This window comes from Geotrypetes seraphini, chromosome 1 (assembly GCF_902459505.1).
Source record: "Geotrypetes seraphini chromosome 1, aGeoSer1.1, whole genome shotgun sequence".
Lineage (NCBI taxonomy): Eukaryota > Metazoa > Chordata > Amphibia > Gymnophiona > Dermophiidae > Geotrypetes > Geotrypetes seraphini.
The window spans coordinates 168,659,339-168,673,082 of record NC_047084.1 but is presented as its reverse complement, the minus strand read 5'-3'; the positions used below and the strand labels follow the sequence as shown (position 1 = coordinate 168,673,082).

Below are 13,744 nucleotides of genomic sequence, written 5' to 3'. Positions count from 1 at the left end.
CCATATTAATTTCACCTCACCAAAAAGAAGAAAAATCACTTAATAAAAGTATAATCACAGTTAATCAAGGAAGAACACAGGATACAATATTAGCAAAACATAATACAATTATATTTTAATTCAGTTTTATATACAGTCGACTCCACCTAAGTGTACATTGGTTAAGCGCATGCTTCGGTTATCCGCAGCCTGCCACCACGGTCCCATTTTATTTACATTAGAGCCAATGGATGTAAATTCCGGATGTTTGCAATTCGGATAAGCACACAATCCGCTTATGCACGCTGATGTCATAGGTCCCACCTCTATTCTTTCACGTTACATTCACTCCAGTTAAATACAATCACGTTCTGACTGGAAATGGCTTCACACAGCAGCTTAAGCACTGGGACAGCTGGCAAAGTGAGTGCTGGGACAGCTGGGAAAGTGAATGCTCCGCTTCCACTCAAGCTGTAGGGTATAGCTTTCCAGCAGCCCACGCGCCATATTTAAACCAAGCTGGCTTAACTACAGCCTCCCCCCCCCCCACTCCTATTATGCACACACTCCATTTAAGCGCATGTGGAGACCCGGTCCGAAGGGCATGCACTTAAGCAGAGTCGACTGTAATGTCCAATTACAATGATTAATTACATAACATTAGAAACCTGTGGAAATTAAAATCAGAGATTAATTTGAATGTTATATATCTCCAAGCTAATTCAAATTTAAATCTAGATAATCATGTCAGTAATTAAAATATTCCATCAGACAGATAATAAACTACTGATTCAAGAACAATTATATGGTAAAAAGAATTCAAATGACTGAAATAAAAAAAATGCTAATTTCTTTTCAGTCTTTTCAATTAGATCGCAGCCAGGAAAAAATTGAGTAATGTTTACTTTAGGGGATAGTTTCAGAAGTAAATCTGTTATATATTATTCTATAGTGCTACAAGATGCATGCAGCACTGTGCAATAAACACGTAAGAGATGGTCCCTGCTCGAAAGAGCTTACAATATAACCCCCCCACCCCCACCACTTTTACTAAGCAAAATATCAAAAGGTCCCACCTGGTTTCTCAGTAGCAGCTCAGCCAGATTCATTTTTCCACTGCTTTTTTCCTAGCTGTTTTAGATTTAACACACTATACACCATAATATTCATTTCTCTTCTGAAAATAATACTCAGTAAGGGAGCTAACATGTAGCTTCTACCCCCACTTTTAAATAAATTCACTTTACATGCATACTCTTTTTTTTTTTTTTTTTTGCTTAAGCATAGTGGTTTCTTTTGCTCTTGTGAGCTTAACATACTTGATGGGTTTTTCTTGGCATTTCCTATAACAGGAGTTGGCAATTATGGTCCTCTACAGGGATACAAACCAGGCGGGATGTCCATAATGAGATGCTTATGGATATACTGAATGCATTAATATCTCATTCATATTCAGCGCAGATACCTTGAAAGCTTGGCTGTTTTGTGACTCTCTGCTCCTTTCCCAGTTGGAGCACATCTTCAGAATTTTTAAGACCAGAAAAATAACTTTAGAAGACATACAAGACTGCAAAAATAATTCTTTGCCAGAGGTAAAAATATTTGAAATATGTTGTCCTTAAAACAATTGGTGTCACTTAGGCTAAAGTCAATTGGAGTGGTATTTTTAATATGATGTCTGAATCTGAGTTTATTGCAGAACACGCACAAAAATCAAATAGCAAATGTGGCCATTTTACATCCTAAGGAAAATTGTACAAAACAAGCATTGGGATGTAGGAGGGGGACCAGCATTTTTAGCAGACTGGCTACACAGACATCCCAGCAGAGCAATGGGGCACCCTACTGGCCACTGCAGTGAATTACACATAAAATGTCCCAGGTACACATTTCACCACAACTCCCTAGCTGAGCCCTCCAAAACCTACTTGACCTATCTGTATGCCTGCAGATGTCACCTATATGTAGGTACAGTGGGGTTAGGGTGGGGTTTGGAAGGCTCACATATTCCACCATAAGTATAGTAGTTACAGTGGAATATGGGCCTGATCCCCCTCTCTATGGTTCACTATACCCAGTGGTGTAGTAAGGGAGGGACAGTCCATCCTGGGTGCCATTTTGGTGGGAGCGCTGGCACCCGTCCTCCTCTCTGACCCTCCCCACCCACACTACTGCACACATACGCCCCTTCTCTTGTACCTCTTTAACATCTCTTCTCTTATCAGGCAGCATTATGGGGTAAAGAACTGAAACAATTACTCATGCTTGCAAATACTTATTGGGAATTTAGGAGACACCTAAAAACATATTTGTTCCTAAATTACTTAGGCAGCTACACGGAACAATCTTTCACCACAATAACTGACCGCTAAATCTTAACTCTGTTAATACTACTCAATCTGTAACTTTTTAATCATTGTAAACCGCATAGAACTTCACGGTCCTGCGGTATATAAACTGTTATTATTATTAATGTTCGCAGCATGAGCAGAAACCCCAACCTGCTGCTCGCGCCAGCGTCAGCTCTTCCTCTGACTTCACTTCCTGGATCCGTGCCTTGGAAGTGATGTCAGAGGCAGAGCCGATGCTGGCGCGAGCAGCAGGTTGGGGTTGCTGCTCGTGCTGCGAACATTAAAAAGGTACAAGGGCGGAAAACTAGGTCAAAAAGGGAAGAAGAAGAGGAAAAAATAAAGAGAAAGAGAAATGAACCCCATAAGAGAATCCAAGTAAGAATGAGTCTGAAGAGGGATAGTACAGAAGAGGACAGAAGACCCCAGTAGATGCTAACAGTTCAATAGTAGACTCCTCTCGCGATGGGGAAGGGACAGCCAGTACTCCTCCCATACATCCTGAAATCGAGACCACCTTCGTTCATCCCGAGTGCCCGTAGCCTGTCTATTTTGTCTATTTTGTGTATTTCGTATATCTATATATTTCACAGGTCGGGAGTAGGGGTGGGTGGGGGGTTGGGGGGTGGTTTGGATCCGGTTTTCTACGGTGTATTCTAATGTATGTTATAGTATTGGGGTGTTGCGATCTGTCCTGGGGGGGTTTTCAGAGGGTTTTACATGAAAAATTGTATTGAGCACCTCTTGATCCTGAGACATCTGATCTTGGTTGTGTTTATGACCTTTGTTCTCTATATGCCCGGTAGGGCGGTTTTTTCTGGATTGATGGATGTCCATTTACTCTGTTATGTTCTGTATGTACTGGTTTGCTCAATAAAGAAATATTATAAATAAAAAAAGGTACAAGGGAAGAGGCGCATGTGCAAAGCAGGAGGGGCAGGGAAGGAGCGTATGGGGTGGGATTGGGAGGCGGAAAAGAGGGGAGGGGTGCCACTACCCGGGTTTCTCTCACCCTCGTTATGCTATGACTACACCATCCACCAGGCTACGCCAGCAACCTACTTTCTGCTCTAATAGGACTGACCATAACATCTACAACTGTTGTACAGGCACATCTTTGGGAGAGGGGAGAGGGTCAGTGACCACTAGGGGAGTCAGATGGTGGTCATGCCTTCATCCCTCCAGTGGTCATCTGATTAGTTTGGGTACCTTTTTGGCATGTATCTGTTATTAAAACAGACCTCAAAGGTCCTAACGTACTCTATAATGTTCCATTATTGCAGAAAATGTCCAAATCATAAGCCTGTCCTTGCCCCTTCCAAAACATGACTCCAGCACCCCCCCCCCCTTGAGATTTAGATGCACTGCATGCAAACAACATAGAAATCTATCTACAAAATGAGTTTCAAAAATAACAATTTAGAAGGTTTAGTGAGAAAAACATTCCTTAAATACGGAGTGCCCCAGTGCGCACTGCTCTCCACACTCCTCTTTAACCTGTACATCATCATCGCCCACAAATATAACATTACTATCCACTCCTATGCTGACGATTTACAACTGTTGATCCCACTAGGTAAAGACCGATCCACCCAACTCACTAACCTCCGTCACTGTCTTGATAACATGAAGAATTGGATGATGGACCATAAACTACAACTAAACGCCTCAAAGACAGAACTCCTCTGGATCAGAAAAAAGAATACCAGCTTCACTCGACCAATGCTGTCCTGGGAATCCACCTCCCTAACAGCAAAAGACCAGGTTCGCAGCCTCAGAGTGATACTAGATGGCCACTTATCCCTCTTAACCTACATCTCTCAAGTGGTCTCCACTTCTTACTACTACTTTCACCAGCTCCGAAAAATCAAACGCTACCTTTCAAAATCAGATCTGGCCAGCTCCTCTATGCCTATGTGTTCTCGAGGATGGACTACTGCACTGCTCTCTTCAACGGACTCACCTCGAAAGACCTGAAATGCCTTCAATTGATACAGAACTCAGCAATCCACCTCCTATACAATCTCAACTTCCATGACCTCATTACTCCAGTGCTCTGTGATGCGCACTGGTTACCAGTCAACCAACATTGTGCCTTCAAAGCCCTAGTAATAGCACATAAAAGTTTCCACCACAAAACCCCAATCTACACAGCAGCCAAACTACAACCATACTTTCCCAATCGCTCCCTCCGCTCTGACTCAGAGAGACAACTCTGTATCCCCGCAGGGAGATCTCTCAAACTAGAAACAGCAAGCAAACGCTCATACAGCCACTTTATCCCTCGCCAGTGGAACCAACTACCTACTCAGATCAGGTCACTGGACTCACTAATGGCCTTTCGGAGAGCAACAAAGACTTTCCTTTTTACCAATGATACTGGCTCCTTGTAAACTGACCCATTTGAAAGCTTCTATCTATATCCTCCAGCCCCTATATAGTTAGGAAACTGTCTCCTTGTATGCTTCTAATAGTATCCCCTCTGTAGTCCCTGTCTTTAACTTCATGTCCTCCTCCTACACTGTGAATGTCCTTTTGTAACCCGTTCTGAGCTTTTGGGAGGATGGGATAGAAATCTAAATAAATAAATAAATGCCACTTTTTGGATGGTTTTCTTTGTTGAGGTAATATATAGACATAAAACAAAAACATAGAGCTGATACCTTTTTTATTGGACTAACTTAATACATTTTATAATTAGCTTTCAAAGGCAACCCCTTCTTCAAGTTTCATGTTTATTATGACTTGATATACCGCTTTTCATTTCCAAAGCAGTTTACAACATTACAATGTTAAAAACCAATAAAATTGTGGGAGGTACAAACACAAATACTGTACATAGTTAGACAAATCTCATAAACAACTACACCAGATACAAAAGGGAAGAGGGTAGGGTTACATTGCTATGAAATCAAAAGGTGGTGGGGAAGGAAAGGACAAAAGGGCATGCTGTGAAGTTTAAGTCAAGTTCAAGGTCTAGGTCTCGTACGCTTCTTTATAGAGAGAGGTTTTGAGCATTGATTTGAATTTGGAAAAATTGGATTCTCGCCTAAAAGTGGCAGTGGGGCTACCACTGTAAAAATTGTTTTTCAAGTGATGTCATAAAATAATTGCCTAATGGAGGGAACTGCAAGAAGGGATTGTTGGGTCGATCAAAGTGATCTGGATATTGCTTATGGAATTAGTAGTCTATCAATATAGGTAGCCAGTGTGCCTTTTTCAGAAGTGGGGTAACGTGATCAAATTTTTTGGCCTGAAAGATCATTTTTATGGCAGTATTTTGAATAATCTGGAGTCTCCTGATTTCTTTTTGTGTGATTCCCTGATATAGAGAATTGCAATAATCTGGAGTAGAGATGACTTATCTTTAATCTTATCTATTGTTTTGCCTTTTGTCTTTGTTTTGTTCTATTTCTATCATTTAAATTTCTCCAGAATTCTACTGTTCAACGGCTCCCCCTTATGCTTCTATTCCTTTCTCTCCTCTCTTCTACCTTCCAAAGTATTTAGATCAATGCTGTCTTGTTAAAATGTTTATTTTATTTTTATTTTTCCTCTAACTCTACTTTTCACTTCTCTATTACCCTCCAGGTACTTTAGTTAGATTGTGAGCCTTCGGGACAGTAAGGGAATTTTTCAAGTACCTTTCTTATTTCTAATCTTAATGTATATTTTCTGTAAACCGCTTAGAACCTAACGGATGTAGCGGTATATAAGAAATAAATTACATTACATTACATTACATGACCAGTGAATGGATGAGAATGTTAAGGGATTTAGCATCCAGAAGTGATGAAAGTGAACAAATCATTTTAAGCTTGAAGAAGCATTTCCATACTACTGAGCTGATTTGTGCATGGAAGGGAGTTTATCAGATATAAGCAAATGTTGACAAATATCAGTATATGTAAGGGAAACATGAAAGTATTTTAGTGACAGTCTCACAGGAAAAGGGAGGGGTGGGTAGGAGACAGAGAGAGGTGACAAAGCAGTTTAAATTCATTTGCAATGTGAAAGAAATCCAAGGTCTTTAAGGTTAAGTACAGAATATCCCCCATTTTTTATAATTTTATTAGTGTAAAACTGCTTAGAAATCTGGAAATCGGGATTTCGCTCACTTCATAGTACAGCAGGGATGTCAAAGTCCCTCCTTGAGGGCCACAATCCAGTCGGGTTTTCAGGATTTCCCCAATGAATATGCTTGAGATCTATTAGCATACAATGAAAGCAGTGCATGCAAATAGATCTCATGCATATTCATTGTGGAAATCCTGAAAACCCGACTGGATTGCAGCCCTCGAGGAGGGACTTTGACACCCCTGTAGTACAGAGATAAAACGGATCTCTTTACTAGATTACTTATTTCGGCAGTTTAGTCTAGGTGGGAGTGCTCTGATCATGCAATTTGACCTAAGCAGTGCTTTCGATCTGGTTGATCATGATATCCTGCTTAGATGTTTGAATGCCATCAGAATATCAGGTCGTGTTCATAATTGTATTGTATATAGTATTGTAACGATTCATAGACAAAAGCGCGCGGTGACAAAGGCACGCCGACAACCCAGCGCAGATAACTGAGTGCAAGGCGGAAGCGCGCCGAAGAAAAACAGTATTTTAAGGGGCTCCGACGGGGGGTGTTGGTGGGGAACCCCCCCCCCACTTTACTTAACAGAGATCACGCCGGCATTGTGGGGGGTTTGGGGGGTTGTAACCCCCCTCATTTACTGGAAACTTCACTTTTTCCCTCTTTTTTAGGGAAAAAGTGAAGTTTTCAGTATAATGTGGGGGTTACAATGCCGGCACGATCTCTGTTAAGTAAAGTGGGGGGTTCCCACCCCCACACACCCCGTCGGGCCCTTTAAAATACTGTTTTTCTTCGGCATGCTTCCGCCTTGTGCTCAGTTGTCTGCGCTGGGTTGTTGGCGTGCCTTTGTCGTCGGCGCTTTTGACCTTCACCATTGTAACACTTCAAAGAAGCTCTATGCTACTTTGTATGAAGCCCATGTATTGTATCACCTCACAAAAGCACTTTGAACTCCTTATGGTAAACATCTCTACAGAAGCTCATAACACCTTTACAGAAGCTCATGTATTGTAGCACCTTTACAGAGGCTCATTTAGACTGCTCTGAATTGACTCCCCAGTCATTAGTAGCGGTATAGAATCTCTCAATAAACAATTAATGCTAGTTAAAGGATCATTATGTGCAACTTTGGGTAAGCGACTTGCTGCCGTGTTTACAGAATAACATCTAGCACTTTTGTACTATTTTGCCAATTAAGGGTGCCATTCCTATGTGAAAGTGCTAGCATTCTGTAAACAGAAGCACACAATTGGCGTCTAATTTAGGCACGCCTTACATAATTGTCTTTTATGTCCCAGGTTTCCCCAATGGAAAACAGCAGAACAAAATGTTAAGAACCACTGAGCTCGCTTTGGGACGGGAAAAGATCATTTAATTCTATCCCAGAAAGTGCTCCCTTTCTGCAGGGAGATACTCACAGCAGAGTGAAATTATAGACGTGGCGTGGAGCTTGTTCTCCGATCTCAGGTAAGGCCGTGTGCAGATGACGAATATGTTTCCAAAGCACGTGATAATGGACACCACCCAAACAAACACTCGCTGCACGACGCTTGCGAGCAGGTTCTCGAGGGACGAAATGCCATCCGTGTTGGGCTTACAGTGGCGCACGTGAGGAGCATAGCCACAGTACTGGAACTTCTTAAAATATCTACTCAAAAAAAAAAATAAAAAGGAGAGAAAGTTAGCCGGGGACTGATGTGGTTGCTTTTGGGATACTTGCTGACAGTATTCTCCTATTTGCTCCACTTATGGGATTTCGTATTCAACAGTTTAGAAAATACAGTGTTGATGCATATTCTATGCCTCCCTTCTGAGTAACAGCTGTAATGTTGAACCTTTCTTAGTAATTCACTCAGAGCACATAGTGGATAATTTTATATAAAGCATTTACAGTAGTAAAAAATCATGTTTTAACATGGAGAAAGTCTCATAAAATAATGTGATCCCATATGCATGTACGTAAATGTGTGTCATGGGTATGTGTTACCAGGGACAGAGCAGGGGTGGAGTTGTGATGAATGAGCATTTTTTCAAAAAAATATACAAGCACATTCATAGGGGATAATTTTATAAGAGGAGGCTTATCCCCAAGTAGTCTAAAAGCATTTAGGTTCCTAGGTGCCTTTATAAAATAGGTTCCTAGAACCAGTTCCAATAATGATCAAACACTCATGTACACATTTATCCCTGCTCTCAGTATCCCTCTGAGTGAATGAAGGAGTACAGACAGTGGCATAGTAAAAGGGGAGGGGGGGGTCCGCCCCGGGCATCATCATGGTGGGGGCGTCAACACCCCTCCTCTCTGCCTGCCGCCTCTTCCCACTCCTCCCCTTGCCGCAGGTGCGGCCCCCCTTCCCTCCCCCTCATACCTATAGACGCTCACCGCCATGAATAATAACTTCAACGTGTTCCTTGTGACCACGTTGGCTCCCACAGACGTCGCTTCTGGGCGCTGCGCATAGGAAGTGGCGTCAGAGGGAGAGGACGCGGTCGCCAGGAGCACGTTGAAGTTGTTGGTCATGGTGGTGAACAACTAGAGGTACGAGGGAAAGTAAGGACTGGGGGCAGTGGAGAAGAGGGTGGGGGAGGGGTGCCACCACCCCGGGTGCCTCTTACCTTTGCTACACCACTGGAGGAGTAGCTTAATGGTGAATGGAATGGGTTGAAAAGGAAGGAAGCCTGGCTTAAAGCCCAATACAGCAACTTGTGATCTCGGGTAAGTCATGTAACCCTCAATGCCTCAGGCACAAACTCGGTTTGAGAGCTCTCCAAGGACAGGGAATTAGAGAAAGTACCTTCATATAATAATTATAAACTGCTTTGATTGTACCACAGAAAGGCAGTACAGTACTCCCCCAATATTCGTGGGTGTTCTGTTCCAGGAATCTCTGCGAATTTAAAAAAACCGCGAATATAGTTTTTCACCTTTCAAAAGGCAGGGGAGGTAGGAGAGGGCAGCTGGAGCGCCGGTGGGTGAAGAAAATCACTCGCAGTCTGCTTTGGCTGCCTCTTCCTGTAGTAAAGTCGGGCTAAACCAATTAGGAGCTGCTTTGACATGCAGCTCTTGATTGGTGTAGCCCGAATTTACTACAGGAAGAAGCGGTCGGAGAAAACCCCAAGTGAGTGAGTCCGCGAACCGTGAATTCGCGGGGGAACACTGTATATTAAATCCCATTACCCTTACTTGTGACTCTGGCAAGTCACTTACCCTCCTCCCCACCTCCCTTTTACAAAACCGAATAATCTGGCACGTTGGATGCTCTGTACTGCTATGACGTTCATAGAGTTCCTATGAGCACTGGAGCAGTGCAGAGCATATAGTTTGTCGGCTGGTGCAAAAAAATGTTTACCTGATTTTGTAAAAAAAAAAAAAAAGGGGGGGGGGGGTTAATCCTCCATTGCCCCAAGTATAAGGCTTAGATTGTGAGCCCAGGAAGGACTGAGAAAGTGTCTGTAAATAATATATGTAAAACCATTTTGGTTGTACCACAGAAAGGCAGTATATCAAATCCATGACCCACCTTACTGTACATGCGTGTTCACTTCTTCGATATTTGCATAAAGTTATCCTTCCTGTTTCTGTTGAATATTGCTGCATTTTGTGTAACTTTAGGTCCTGCCCCAGATAATCTATTTCCACCCTAGTTTATATATATATATATATATATATATATATACCAGTGGTCTCAAACTCAAACCCTTTGCAGGGCCACATTTTGGTTTTGTAGGTACTTGGAGGGCCTCCGAAAAAATAGTTAATGTCTTATTAAAGAAATGAGGTAAAATTCTTTATAGTTTATAAATCTTTCCTTTTGGCTAAGTCTTAATAATAATAATATTGTCATTTATAGCTAAAGAGACACATGATCAAGAAACTGTTTTATTTTACTTTTGTGATTATGGTAAACATTCTGAAGGCCTCAAAATAGTACCTGGCCAGCCGCGAATTTAAGACCACTGGTATATACCAACTTAAATTGCCAAAAGTTATAAGTTGTCTGTGCCAACAACAGCAAAAACCACCTATGCCACCAGCAGTCGATTCTGGCTGCATAAGTGGTTTTGAAAACAGATCTAAACATTTTTAAATGATGTGGAATGAATAACATTACTGCTTGCTTTATGTAAATTTAAATTACTGAAACACGTGGGGTACAGCTTTCTATTAAATAGTAGTGAGAGATTAAAAGGATTACACGTGAAAGCGATTAACTTACATGTGAGAGAGATTTCTAAGTGGTTTGAATATCCGTCTTTGGATGTTTGGAATTTCAATGCCCTCTAGGCTGCTATAACAAACAAAAAGAATAAATTGAGCTATACCAGGTAATTCAGCATAAACTCGGAGATAACATCACACTACTGTATAGTTCGGAGTGTTTACCCAAAAAAATGTCAAAATTTCAGCTTGATTTTTCACAATTGCAACAGTCATTTGGAATTCTAAAATCTCATCAATATAGGTGGTTGCAATTGAAGCAGGCTATTCAGAGTGGGTTCCCTGAATGGAAAAATTTAAAAACGTATTTTAGTCTGCAAATCCTTTGCTACCAAACTGATCTAGTAGGACATCAGGCTGCCCAGTGGTGTAAATTGGTTTCTGGATTTTTGAATAAAAAGCCAAAAAATAGTCATAGAGACATCTGGAGCATCGAGATAAAACAGGATATTTCTGTGTGTCGTTGGCCACGAATTTGGACTTAGAGATTGAAATGTACAGTGTCAGCATCTATGAGACAAACATGGTTATTTTTGTTACATAGGATTTTCTGGACCCCAGTTCGATTAAATAAAATAGATAGCTCTAAGCCTAATAGATGCTGGCATTGTCATATTGATATAGGGACTTTGGATCATCTGCTATATTTTTGTCCGTTTATATATATTTATATTTTGGAAGTCAATTTGGGGACAAATAAATCTAGTTTTAGATTCAAATGTTCCATTATCATATGAGGCTATAATTTGTGGAACAATATTACATGTGAAACCCACTCTAGATAAATATAAGAGTCGTCTATTTATGATCCTGACAAGAATAGCCATTCAACTGATCATGAGTAACTGGAAAAACCATGATAGAATAAGTTACACTTTTTGATGGGTGAATGTGTGCACTATGTACAGATATGAACGAATTAATGCAGAGTGTAAGGGATTTAGTGATGTATTTAATAAAGTTTGGAGCCCATTGACTAAATTTGTAAAAATATTATAATGTATATTTATCTTATCTTTCCTTTGGTTCATTTATCTTTAACACATCCATGGGGGGTGGGGGGATAGGAGGGAGGGATGTAAATATTGATAGTGATATTTGGGTAACTCTATTCTTCATTTATATTATATACTGTATTATGTTATAATATGTTATTATTATATGCAAGAAACTAAAAATTTTGAATGATATTTATGTTACCTGTATAGATATTAGTGTAATGCATGTAACACATACTATTTCTTTCATTTGTATGACACTCTTTTAGATTAAAAATCAATAAAGATTAAAAAAAAAAAGCTCTTAAATTATTTCCTAGATTAAAAGAAGGTCTGTAGTCCATCAAATCCAGGCTCCTTGAAATAACCTACCAGCTATCTTTACATAATAATGCTGGCAAAGAGAGAAGGAGTAATAATAAACTAAACTAAACTAAACCTTAAGTTTATATACCGCATCATCTCCACGGAAGTAGAGCTCGGCACGGTTTACAAGAACTTAAAAATGAGAAAGGGTGGAAGAAATTACATGTTAGAGAAGAGCCAGGTTTTTATATACTTTATTTTTATATACCGCAATACCACAAGCAATTCATAGCGGTTTACAGAGGAAGAGACTGTATACAGACAACCTGAAAACCAACAAAGGCTGGGCTCAAATCCTGCTTCTCCCCAGGAGCGTTGCTTAAGGGGGGGCATGGATCAGGCTCACCCAATCTTCCTCTAATCCCTCCAATAGGAGCACTTTTCTGACAACCTGAACAACCTGATTAGCAGGCCCATCTTTTGGATATACAGTGGTGCCTCAGAATCCGAATGCCCCAGAACTAAAACGCTTTGGAATCCGAACTTTTTTTAATAGTAAATTTTTGCCTCAGAATCTGAACTCTGCTTTGCAATCCAAACGCCCTGCATATTGTATGTGTGTGTTTCTGCCCCAGAATCTCAATGCTGCTTTGGAATATTTGTCAATATTTTACCTTAAAATCCAGTGTATATACTGTTAAAATTTGAGTTTGTGGGACCCAAGAACGGATTAATCCAGTTTCTATTATTTTCAATGGGAAAAATTGTCTTGGAACTCGAACGCTTTGGAACTCGAATGGGGTTCTGGAACGGATTAAGTTCGGATTCCAAGGCATCACTGTAGATGGTTATTCTCCTTCTGATATAGGACTTAGAGCCAGATGCACTAAATAGTCAGCGATCATCACTAAACCATGACTCGCACTGGCTTCCAATAGAAGCGAGAGTAAACTTCAAATTCTACTGCTTACTTTACAAGGCTCTCAACGGAGAAAGCCCAACTTACTGGAATAACCGACTAAATCAATCTTCCTCAACCAGACACAGAAGATCCCACTCACTATTCACTCACCCATCATCCAAAGATGTCAAACGAAAAAAACTTTATGATAACCTAATAGCCTCCAAAGCAGCTAAACTGGACAGACAAATCACCACTCTGTTATCTTCGACTACAGACTACAAAGCCTTCAGGAGAGACATTAAAACCATACTCTTCAAAAAACACATAAAACCTATCCAGCACAACCAATCCCAATCCAATATCCAACACTCTATTTACCCTTAGATCTCTCTAATACTCTTATCAACCAAACGTTATCTAAAACCCCATAATTCACCCTATTCTTATCTCCTAAAGACCTCCACTTCCCTTTGGTAACTCTTTACCCAACATATATTACCTTAAAAATTCTATGTCATCGCTTATTCTATTCTTTCAAATTTTGAATGTAATTTTGTTTTAGTTTGGATGTAATCCGCCTCGAACCACAAGGTAATGACGGAATAGAAATCACTAATGTAATGTAATGTAATTGCATTTGCCGACCCAACGCACAAAATGGCTCACCGCGCATTTTTCCCCTCAATCGCCCATTTTCCAATCTGGCCATGCAAATTAGCTATTTAATATTAAAACCCTGTGCAAACTATGGGGATTACGGCGAACCTCCGTGTAAATCATTTGCGTGCAAACTTGTTAGTGTGCCAATAACTCTTTTGGAATCGGCCAAAAAATCAGATCCCTGTGGACCCACATGGTATTACCGACACTGTTTAGTGCACCTAGATTTTAATGTCTATTTTTGGG

General features: G+C 40.6%; 1 protein-coding gene across 1 annotated transcript in view; it reads right to left on the bottom strand.

Annotated features, from left to right (window-relative positions):
- Positions 1–13,744, bottom strand: part of RXFP1 (relaxin family peptide receptor 1) — a 154,574-nt gene that overhangs the window by 15,866 nt on the left and 124,964 nt on the right. Inside the window, exons 15-16 of the mRNA XM_033958681.1 lie at positions 10,629–10,700; positions 7,830–8,059 (exon numbers count right to left, since the gene is read on the bottom strand). Coding sequence (XP_033814572.1) covers positions 7,830–8,059; positions 10,629–10,700 — 302 coding nt within the window. The remainder of the gene's footprint in view (positions 1–7,829; positions 8,060–10,628; positions 10,701–13,744) is intronic.